Source organism: Plecotus auritus, assembly GCF_963455305.1.
Source record: "Plecotus auritus genome assembly, chromosome: 2".
NCBI classification, from domain to species: domain Eukaryota; kingdom Metazoa; phylum Chordata; class Mammalia; order Chiroptera; family Vespertilionidae; genus Plecotus; species Plecotus auritus.
In genome coordinates this window covers 93,703,926-93,715,972 of record NC_137771.1, presented here as the reverse complement: position 1 = coordinate 93,715,972, position 12,047 = coordinate 93,703,926, and the positions used below count along the sequence as shown (strand labels likewise).

At 42.1% G+C, this 12,047-nt stretch overlaps 1 protein-coding gene across 1 annotated transcript in view; it reads right to left on the bottom strand.

Moving 5' to 3' along the window:
• F13A1 (coagulation factor XIII A chain) overlaps positions 1–12,047 on the bottom strand; it is a 209,464-nt gene that overhangs the window by 63,195 nt on the left and 134,222 nt on the right. The window contains exons 7-8 of the mRNA XM_080656002.1: positions 9,232–9,406; positions 6,184–6,322 (exon numbers count right to left, since the gene is read on the bottom strand). Of these exons, the coding sequence (XP_080512128.1) occupies positions 6,184–6,322; positions 9,232–9,406 (314 nt within the window). The remainder of the gene's footprint in view (positions 1–6,183; positions 6,323–9,231; positions 9,407–12,047) is intronic.

Here is a 12,047-nt window from a genome sequence, read left to right as displayed (position 1 = left end):
TTGGTCTGTATGTAGAATTTTTTCTACTTTTTTAAAAATTTGGGTTCATTTTTAGATACTTATTTTCACATACAGTGACTAAAATTTAGGATAATGGAGCAATATGAAAGTCCAGCTAGTTGGAATACACAAATGATGTACCAGGTGGATTAGTCTAAATTTCAAAAAACCATGCCCACAATGTGCCAACCACCATGCCAAGTGCAGAGACTGCAACGAGAATTAGAATTGATGGCTGTGTTGAATCCAGGACCGACTCCCAGGTGTTCTAAAGCTTGCTTTGTTTAGAACTATGTTTACAGACTCAGTACTACCCACTGCAGCATAGAAATGTTTGCATTTGCAGTGAAAAAACAAAACAAAATAGCAGCTATACTCTTCCTAAAAAGTATTAAAGGAAGTTGGAACTTTGGAACTTTTTTTTAAAGAACCAGATGTATTGAGGCCAGCCAACAATTACAAACATTTCCTGTGATGTGTTTGATTTCTGTGTTTGTTTTTTTTCCCTTCCTAGGAACTGATGTGAAGCCAATTTGCAAAGCAGGTGCTAAATGTGAGTAAGCGGATCACAGCCAGGCCCTGTGCAGATGAGCAGGTCTTCAAACAAAGCAGGAGGGAAAGGGTTGCACGAGGAAGGGGCTTAGAAGCTGGATAAAAAGGAGTCACAGGGTCTAGAAAGCTGTTGGCTCCAAGAGGGAATCTGGAACTGTTGACTATTGGACCCTCTAAAACAGTGGTCTGCAAACTGCGGCCACATTGGCTCTTTGGCCCCTTGAGCGTGGCTTTTCCACAAAATGGGCGAGTCTATTTTGAAGAAGTGGCGTTAGAAGAAGTTTAAGTTTAAAAAATTTGGCTCTCAAAAGAAATTTCAAATGTTGACTAATGAGTTTGCCGACCACTGCTCTAGGCCATGCACTCACAAGGAGTGAGTGGAGTTAGTACTGTTTAGGGGTGGGGATGGGGTGTTATTACCTCTCTATACCCCTCTATCACTGCTTCAGTTTCTTAGGCGCTGTTCAATTCTGGGTTCTGACTCCTCTGAGATAAACCCTCCCAACCCTCTCTTTGTTTTAGAGCAGTGGTCGGCAAACTGTTTTAGAGGGTCCAATAGTCAACAGTTTTCTTTTTTTAAAAAATTTATTTATTTTTTTAATTGTTTGAAGTATTACAAATAGTAGTACATATGTCTCTTCTTTTTTCCCCATTGACCTCCCCCCAGCCTCCCCTTCCCCCCAGTACATGCCTTTACCTGCCCACCCCCAGTGTCTTTTATCCATTGGTTATGCTTATATGCATGCGTACAAGTCCTTCAGTTGATCTCTTACAGCCCCCCCCCCCCCCCCACAAACCTCCTCTGCCTTACAGTTTTAAACTTAAACTTCTTCTAACGCCACTTCTTCAAAACAGACTCGCCCAGGCCGTGGTATTTTGTGGAAGAGCCACCCTCAAGGGGCCAAAGAGCCGCACGTGGCTCGCGAGCCGCGGTTTGCTGACCACTGGCCTAGAGGAATTAGCCCCTTCAGAAAGGCAGGCGAAGAGCTAGGCATCCTTGATGTTGCATGTCAAGGAGCTGTAAGGGGCTGGATCATGAGAGTTAGAGTGAGTTTCATATTCAACAGCTATAGTTATGATGATACAGCGTAATTCTGTATGAAGCTCCACTCCTTCCTGCCTGCTCTTCGAAACTGACTGATCTGTGGTTTTCTCATCTCAGCATGTGAGCAGCCTGCCCCCTTACCCTCCCGGGCTCAGGCTGGAAGCCCGTCCCCTCCTCTGCGTGACGTCTGGCTCCCATTACAGCCTACCTTATGTAATTTATGGAGTGTTTTCTATGTGCTTATCTCACCCACCAAAATTGGATGGAGCTCCTCAAGGGCAGTTACCTGATTAGTTTCTTTCTGAATCCTTCGCATCTAGGTATTTGGACATAGTGCATAATAATGCTTGTTGAATGAATTAAATGACATTTATTCAGTTAAATGAACATTTAAATCTTTTCAACTAATTCCATTTATTAAGTTCTTGTTCTATGCCCTGCGCTCTGTTACATGCTAGCAAAACAAACAAAAATAAATTAGATGGGACATTGCTCCCCATGGTAGGGATTGCATTCTGCTGAGGGCAAGCCAAAAGATGGGCAGAGTTTTCACCTAGGTCCTAGAATGACCAACTCTCTCCGTCCTCTCCAGCAAAAATACCCAGGACAATGCTTTCATTAACTAGAGGAGCCTTTCATTGAAATACCTTTCACAACCCTAACAAGTGCCACCATCCCTTATATCATTGCTTCCATTTCCATTGCGATTGTCATGTAATGAGGTGACTAAACTGACCTTTTTCAAGGTAAGGCCAAAAGAGACTTCTGCATTGACCATCAGACTGAGTCCATACTCTCCCTCCTCAATGAGACACCATGTCCATATTCACTGTGAACTGCAGCTCAATGTTGCTCAAGCATTTTCATGAAAGTGTCCACAGTGATTCATTGATGCCTTCCCCAGAGGCTGCGCATAATTCAAAACCCATCAGCACACTGGGGACAGGCGGCTTAAATTGCTCCTTCCAGGATATCTTACCTGCGTTGGTCCACGCAGAATTTCATTTGCAACCCTGAGGTCCAATTACTCTGCCCAGCTAAGTTCCTCGGCCTCTCCCTCTCCTGAATGGCTGAGAAGCTGACTCTTTCCTCTGTTGGCATCAACACTGTGCCCACTCTGTACAAAATTGCTGCCCCCTGTGAGGGAGGCACCTCAGAGGGGAAACCCACCATGCAAACCAGAATGCAGGCAAATAAGCAGCCAGTCCCTGTGTTGACAAAGGGAGAAGAGTCTGGACACGGGGTGAAATCCACACCTCACCTCTCTTGGCTTAGGAGTGCTTGGAGCGTGACACCCCCTTCCCACACGCATTCCTGTGCTCCCCTCTGAGCCCTCGGGCTGGCTTATTTCTGCTCTGGGCTTGCTGGACCTGGCTGAGTTGTGAAAAAGAGGACACCCTGGGCTTTGAGACCCAACCAGAAACATTCATTCACTACAAAATTTGTACCATCAGGACCTCGGTGAAGAGACGGTGGGGCACAAGCGAGAGAAACCAGAAATCATTCTCATGGTTTCTTGGGAAGAGAGGAAAGAGGTAGGGCAAGGAGGACAGGAGCCACCTAAGAAACTGAGAGGGCGTTGGGGCGAGTTTGTTTGACTGGAGCCTGTGGAAGGAAGTGAGTCTGGGGGCTTGGGTGAGACCAACTGCTCCTGAGACCTCTGCAAGAAAATTCCCTAGGCCCTGTGTTGCCAGCACGCTGCGCTGGCCTCTCGGGGGTCAGCAGATGCCCACCAAATCCTCCCGCATGAACCTCTGCCCCCAGTGATCTCCCTGCAGCTCAGGTGCCCCTGTTTCTCATCTCATTAGCAGGCGCTGGGTGAGCAGTCCTGGCCCAGCACTGTGGTAAGTACTTTGCCTGGATTACCTCATTCGTCACAGCTACCCCATTAGGAAATGTCACTATCAAGATTACCCTCATTCTACTGATAAGGAAGCTAAAGCTCTGAGTGGTAAAACCCTTTTCTCAAGGCCACACAAATAACTCCCAAGACAGAGCGTGACTGTGTGGCCATGTGCTGGCCATATGTCAGGGCAGCCCCACGAGCCCCAAAATCAACGAAGGGCTTAGAAATACTTCTGTTCCGGAACATCTGTAGCTTCTAGGCTCCACTAGTGTTTTTGCACAGGGGAGGCACAAATTTCTGTTTTTGTTTTAAAAAATACCGCAAAGTTATAGAAATAGCACAGTCATCTTAGCACACTGGCACTCCTCTTGTTCTGACTGCTTCACTGTGCCTGAGTTGATGGCGACATATTGCCTCTAAGGAATTCCAGCTGTGTGGCTAATGACAAAGGCAGCGATAACAAGGAACACTCATTAGGCACCTATTATGCTTGGCTCTGTGCTGAGTCAAGTAGAAAATTTTGTCTCCAAAGGAGAAAAGAAAGGCACAGAGAGGTTGTGCCTTGCTCAGGATCACACAGCTAGTCAGTGGCAGAGCCTAGCCTTGGACGTAGACCTGACTGAGCCCTTTCTTCCCTGTGCTGCACGGTCTGGTATGCCCTGAGTTTTAATGTCAGCCATCCAGTTAGTCAGATGGTCAGTCATTATGTATTAGAAGCCTGCTATGCCAGCACCAAATGCGGGGAGGGGAAAGGAGCCCAGGGCAGTAGCCTGGCTGTGGAGGATGAGGGAGGGTCCCAGACCTGGGAACATAGTCCCAGGGTGACGGGAAATTTGGGGAAGGCAAAGAAGGAGCAAAGGGTGCCAGGAACAGGGAAAGAAATTTAGAGAGGGAGCTGAAAGATGAAAGGGTTACCAAGACCAAACTCTGTCAGCTTCACAATTTTGTATCAGTTTTGTTTATGGCCTCCTAGGGATTTATGATGGGAGGCATTTGGATCAAGGAATAGGGAGGAATAATTTTGAACTGCAGTTGACTACAAAGACAGTGTGTGTGTGTGTGTGTGTGTGCGTGCGCACGTGTGTGTGTGTGTGTGTGTGTGTGCACACACACAGTGCGGAAGGCCAAATAATTCTCATTTTGCCATTTTTGACTGTCACAACAGGCTTTTGGGAAGGCTATTTTGGTCTGTTTTTCTCATTTCATATACATGCAGGGCTGCTATACTGCGATTCCAAGGGCTTAAATGGTGCTTTAAATTGCTGTTCAGTTTGCAGAGGTGAGGTTTTGTCTTGCCTGAACTCTCCAGCTTACCATTGCTCAGCTCATTCCCTGCAAATGAACTGCTGGTTTTTATTCATAGTGGCACTTTGCTACTAGTTCAGCGATTTCCTTCTTTCAACATTCTCAGAAGAGCAGTTACTGGTTCTGGCGAGGTAATACTACTCCTACAACTGTGATCAATTCCTGTAACATGGGGGAGTTAAGGCACTTCTAACTTTTAATTTCTCTTAAAATCAGCTTATAACTTCCTACCATCCCCGTTTGGCTGCTTTTACAACTGACAGTGTTTTAGCTTTATTTCTTTGAAAGAACACCCAGAGGAGACACATTTTTGGCTTGGAAATCCCACCTAGTTCAATGCCTGGCAATTTCCTCCCATACAGACCTTCATAAATGCCCTTTAAATTTGAATTCTTTTAAAAATAAATTTATTATTATTGATTTTTTAGAGAGGGGGGGAGGGAGAGAGAGAAACATGGATGTGAGAAACATTGATCGGCCACCTCTCACACTCACCCTGATCAGGGATCAACCCGTAACCTGGGCATGTGCCCTGACTGGGAACTAAACTGGCGACCTTTTGGTGCACCAGACAATGCTCAACCAACTGAGCCACACTGGCCACGGTGATTTCCCCACCCTTTTTAGAATATTTTTAAGACTCAGTGGGTGCCATGGAAAAAGAAAATTCCTTTGGAATGTCAAACTCCCTGTAGCCAGCTGTGATGTAGTTGTTCAGGGCAGTGAAAGAACTATGTGATTGGTATTTGGTAACAATGTCAACCTGACACTTATTTCTATCTCTGAATGAATGATGATGTCACAAATCAAGGAGAACAACATTTTTACACTCAAAGATCAATCCTATACTGCAAAGGCAAAAAGCAATTGTGGTCAAAGTTCAGCTGGGTTTTATTCTCAGTGTACTAGATGTGTGCCCCTGAGTAAATTACTTTAGCCTCCCTGGACCTCGGTTTCCTCGTCTGTAAAGGGAGATATTAATAAGCACCGACTTGATAAGAATTAGATAAGATCATGCACACAGAAACTGGTACACAGTAATTGCTTAATAAATGTTAGCTTAACTATATGACCCTGAGTGTATTGACATGGACAATGCGTGGCTCCCATATGTCTGCCATTCACCATAATGTTCATAAACTAAAGTAGAGAAGAGCTAGTATAGGTTCTAGCCACTAAAACAATGGCCTTTATTAGTAGTTTCTGTCATAATGAGTTGGCCCATCTTTATTACTAAGAACCCAAACTGCCTGTTCAGTAACATTTCTCATTCTTTAGGTGAAAAAACTCTCTGACAATCAGACATTTCTGCCTATGGTATCGAACACTCCTGAAAATAGAATAGAAAGAAACAGTAGACCAAGTTTGTCTTGTGGGAAATGCGTAATGTCACTTTAATTTGATATCAGCAAATGCCCTTGTAAATCAAACTCACCACACTGAATCCTTGGTGAGTCTGGAGTTCACATTCCCATCTTCTTCCAGGAAGATGTCCATTTGCAAATTGGCATCATTATCATGAGCTGAGAAATAATTGGTAACAACTCTTGCTGGTATCCCAAGGCATCGCAAAACTGCAGGAAAGAAGGACCACAACGAACCACGTCACCAAAAATTAATAAATACATAGGGAGCAATCCCCTCTCATAGGGACTTTCTTCTTCGACAATGTCAAAGGTCAGAGATAACAAAAGTAAAACCAATGAATCGCCAAAGCAGTAATTAGTTTATTGTGCATATACCAAAAAGACAGTTCACTAACCAGGAACACTCAAAACAAAACATGGAAGGAGGTGCCAGGATATATTATCATAAAGCAGCTTATATAGTGAAGAATCAGTGCCTGTTTATTCTTCATAGTGATTGGTTATATTAGGATATTCTTAAAAGATAGGGAATTGGTCACTGGTTACCTTATATCGACCTTAGGAAGCAGTTCAAAGTCTACACATGATTTCCATATGCATAAGCAAGAAATGATCAAGGTCATGTTAGCCTTGCAAAATAAGCTAAAGTGAGCTTTGTATGAGCAAACTGTGTTTCGGCTCAGGAAATCTTCAAGGCTGGACTCTGTTTGTTTTTCACTTTAATGCCAACATGAAAAACCCCATTTGCACATGTTGTCCTCAAATATTCCATGCTGGAGAAGGGGCTACTGTCAGGACCAAAGCTGCAGAGAGAAACCTTGCTGCAGGGTCATTCAGAATTGCAGTTGGGCCAGATGAAATCATCTGGAACAGAAGCCCAGTAACAGCGTTCCAATTGTTCGGTATAAACCATACAATTGCCAAAGTGGTATTATTTTAGTCCAGCAAAGGGGACTATGTTTCTGAAAATAAAATTAAAAAATAGCTAATAGGAAGCTAGGAATGTACGAAGCAGGTCCTCAGTGGGGTTTGCTTTCTCGGGTGGAATTTTCTCTGTGACACTTGGTGGAGGGTGACACCACAGATTCATTTTAATTGTTAGATAACAAATTGCCAGGATGCATCTCTTGCCATATGTACCTATTGATTAAACTTAATCCACATGCCCTCCTTGGCTCCCAGGACACCACATATCAGGGCTCATTAGAAATAATTCTGCTGACAATTTTAAGATTAATGACTTGGCTTGCCTTTTATTTTCTCAGTATAATTTAGCATTTTTAACCAAAGACTATCCACCTCCTTCAATAGAACAACCTTGAAAATCCACACTGGAGTCTGGAAAGGTGAAGCTTGACACTGGGGCATTAGGACTTCCTTCCCTCCAACTTCCCTCTTTGGGTTTATCCCCACTGTGCTTCTCCATATCATGCTTCTGCCTTTTCTAACTTTCCATGAAAGCCTGGAGTAGATCTGGTGACCCTTGTATACAAAAGGCATAAATGGATGGAAGGTGCTCACTATTTTATCTGGTTCTAAGCCTGAAGGAATTACACTGGGATAATGAGATTATAGGCAGCAGGACGTGGGGAGGCAGAGGGCCCTTTCTGTTTTCCTGGAATCATTTCAAAAGAGTGGCTGCCTCCAGTGGGTGCTGTAGTCTTAGCTTGCAAACCATGAGGGAGGGGAACTACTATCTTGAAGTTCATGCTTTTCTCTAGAACTTCAGAGACCAGCCCTTCCAGGAGACAGATACATTGACCTTGATTGCTCTCAGGAAATATACATATTTTCCTTTAGTCCTTGGGGATACTCAAATGGCTAAGAAAATAATCTTAATCATTTTGATGCCAGGGGGAAGAAAAAAAAATACAAAACTCATGATTTCTCCTCACTTGGATCACTGGCTAGTTCTTTTTTAAAAAATATTTTAAAATTTAGTTTAGAGAGAGAGGAAGGAAAAGGGATAAAGAGATATAAGCACTGATCAGCTGCTTTCTGCAGGCCCCCTACTGGAGATTGAGACCGCAACCCAGGCATTTACCCTGACTGGGAATTGAAACTGGGACCTCTTGGTCCATGGGATGATGCTCAAGCCACTAAGCAATACAGGCCAGGCTAGTTCTTAGACTATAACAACTTTGAGTTGAAACTGATAGGCTTCATAATCATTTATTAAAAAAAAAAAACAACGGTCTTATCTTTGCTTCTAGCCTCTGAGCCCACCTTGATTTTTCTGAATAATAATAATAAAGCTAGCTTGGTAAAACATTCTTTACTAATGAATAAGCAGAAAGGACACTCAAATTTGTGCTTTCTCCAAGACTGTAGAAATGGCATGTGAATGAAAATCATTACCAATGATGAAGACACACTGAAATAAATGTATTTTAAAAAGTATTCATTGAATTAACAATAACATTGGTCCTAGATAGGCAAATTGCATTTCACAACAGAGAATAATTCTGTTTCCATATGCTTTCTGCTATGGATTGGTTGTTGGGTGAATTAAAAGCCAGAAAGGAAACTGAGGAGTGACGATTATTCATTAAGTTCTGATTCCTAATTGCTCAGGGGCATCGAGACTCACGTGTAAAAAGGAGATTAAAAATGGAGATGAGACCACCTGCCACAATCCCTTCCATCACTAGGCTAAAAATTAAATAGATATATTTACAAAAACTCTCAGTGATAAACAATAAGCATATTTATAAAACTTCTCGATACAAGTAAGCATTTGCTATTATTTTTTATTTAAATTTGACTTATTTAACCTTTTTTAAATATTGGGGGGTTGCTGAAAAGAAAATGCCATATTCTTACCTCCACATCCTTAGTTGGCCCCTGGGACCCCCCATTTCTCTGGAAGTAGAATGATGGATTATGTAGGAAATAGTCCATCATTCTTTCTATAAAGACTCTGCAGTCAAAGAGAAACTATGAGCATATATGGCCCAGAATAATTTAATTATACATTGACTACATCCCAGAACAGTCACCTATAAATTCTATAGAGCCAACAGGGATTGCTAGGCTTCTTTGCCAGGTTATAGATAAAATGCCATGAAGTGAAATTTCCTTTACATTAAAAACATATTACTCAGCTGGATACTTACATGTGTTAAAGACACCAGCAAAAACCCAGCACTGACCATACCGAACTGGATTCTGAGAACTCTGATATTCCAACAGAATGTCAATGCTTCCAGTCCAAGCTGATGGGGGCACGCCATAGGCATAGACATTGTCCCAGGATCCAACCAGCACACCCTCATCATCTTTGGAATTAACCTAAATGAGACCACAGGTGGTGAGAAGAAAGATCATTTAGTAAAGTTTTCTCCAGACTCTGACATTAGGCAAGATAAGGCTTCCATTGTCTTCCATATATCCTACATGATGAAAACTGTTCACTATTGTTTAATCCATTATTGTTTTGTCAGGGAAAGTGATGTAATGACTAAGTGTGCAAGGGCAAACCAAATAACTAGACTGACTCTTAAACAGCATATAATTTTAGTAAGGTGGTGTTGAATAGCAGATAGGAAGACTTGTAATGTCTTCTCCAAGTGCTTAGGAGAAGATGCACATAGGGTATTTGGTCTGGTTGAAATAGTGCTGGAGAGTGATGTGAGAAAGAGAGGAAGAGAGGAAGAAGCTTACATAAGAAAGCAGTTCAAGTAGGGATCAAGTAGGGATTTTGTAGAAGGATAATTTAAAACTGACAAATGCAAAAGGTGTATAGGTAGAGTGAGGGGCCAAAGTCTCATGGTTTAAGGGATTTTGACTTTGATGATGAGTGGCAGACTCTAATGAATTGAAAAATTAAACAGATGCTGATATGGGAACCATTTAAAGTTAATAAGAGACTTCTGGGCAAGATGGCAGCATAAGTAAACATGGTACTCACTTCCTCCCATAACCTCATCAAAATTACAGCTGAACTACAGAACAACTATCATTTAGAGTCACCTGAAATTGAGCTGGATGGAAGTCCTACAACAAGGGAATTAAAGAAGAAGCCATATCTAGACTGGTAGGAGGAGCAGAGATGCAGAATGGTCTTATCCTTCACCAACATTGATAAAACTTAGGAGGAATATCTCAGTTGATGGAGGTTCCCCCTAAGGAGTGGGGGGTCCCAGCTCCACACCAGGAAATGCAGAATCTCAGGCACCTCCATGGACCTGCTCACTCAGAGTCTGAATTTTAGCAAAATCCCCAGGTTATTTGTGTCTATATTAGTTTTGGAAGCATAGGTTTAGACTAGACTGAGAAGACATTAGTAAGCAAAGTGAAACATGCAATTGAAACAGATTTGTTTGGATTGTGAAAACCACAGATGATTGATTAAAATATGGTGAGTTTTTATGTGTTCACTACCTTGCCCACTAATGACTCAGCATCAGTACTTGCCCAGACACCTTGTAGGCTTGCTGAGTTTAGCTATATAGGAGTCTATCTTTCCCAGTAGGCCATGCGTTAATTGAGAACAGGGATAAACATCTGTCTTTCTGACTTCTAGCAAGTATTGGCAAAGAACAGGTACTCAAGTAGTTGAATAACCACTCATAAACTCAACAAAAAGATAGGAGTTGAACACTGGATAAGAATAAGTCCTTCTCCCTGGGGAGAGATAGATAAGAAACCAGTCAAGTGCAGGTAAAGGTTACTGGTATTAAGACAGAGAGGTTTATAGGTGGAGTCGGGGCCCAAAGGAGGGTGTAATCTGTTTTATCAGGCTGGAAGATGGTGATGGTGGTGGTGGTGGGCTGAAGAGGGAAAATGACATGAAAGCTATGTTTTGAGGGGCTGGTGGCTGCAAAAGGCCACCTATATAATGGAAACAGTTTCAATAAATGGTTGGTGTCATGAAACAACATGGCAGTCTCAGGGAACTGCTAGGAGCTCTGCCTGGGAATCATGTAAGAAGGCAATGTTGGATGAAATAGAAAATTCTAGAAGAAAACAATTAAGATGTGCAAATACCTACTACTCTCAATGACAAACCCTCTACTAAAATATGAAATTTACTCTACCACTGAGTGGCATTTCCCAAAGAGGGTTCTTCTGGGAGTGTTCTCTAGAAGATCCCCATTCAATTTGAGTTAGACATACGGTTTTCCCCCTTTGACTCTGTCCAACCAGGTTCAAGTGAAGGTTACTACCCAGTTAATTTGTTTAATGTAGAAAAAATGTAATTCTTTGAAGATTTCTGAAAGACCTTGTTCAACTAATTGCAAACTCAGGCCTTTGATGTAAACTTTGACTTCATTCTGTAACACCATGAAATGACTGAGTTGCAGCAGGGTTAACCAGCCATTTTGGCTCTATTCATGATCACTACTTCTCACTGCAGTTGATTATTTAAAATTCTGCATCTCTTATAATGAAGCCTAAAGAGTGCCTTCGAGGGCAATGAAGAGGTTTGGTCTTTGTGGACAGATAGATTCAGCTCTAACTCACATGACCATTTCCTTATCTTTATCATGGAGAAATAGAATTGGCCTTATGAATCTCAGAGGTAAAAGTTTCTAAACTATGATTCGATGACTGATTTTCAAACAGAAAGCCATTAATTAGAAGCTATTTATAGCTATGGTTGAACTCAATAAGCTAAGAGGAAGAGGAAGAAAAAAAGTCATTTCCTTTACAGACCTTTTAATTGTTAATGCTGAGCTTTTCCCCTGTTGTTAGATAAATCACAACTATCATTTATTAGCATTTGGCCAGATTAGCTACTGTTTTCTAATTAGAACATTGATTTCTGGGGAGCCCAGACACTGAAACAGTTACATATGGGAATGGTTAAAGTAATAACTTCCTCCCTATACGACAAGATATGTTTGGGACACTTCAAAGGCATCATTTTTTATGCCACACTGGGCTGTTTTAACACCCTATCATGAACTCAGAGATAGACCAGTAACAG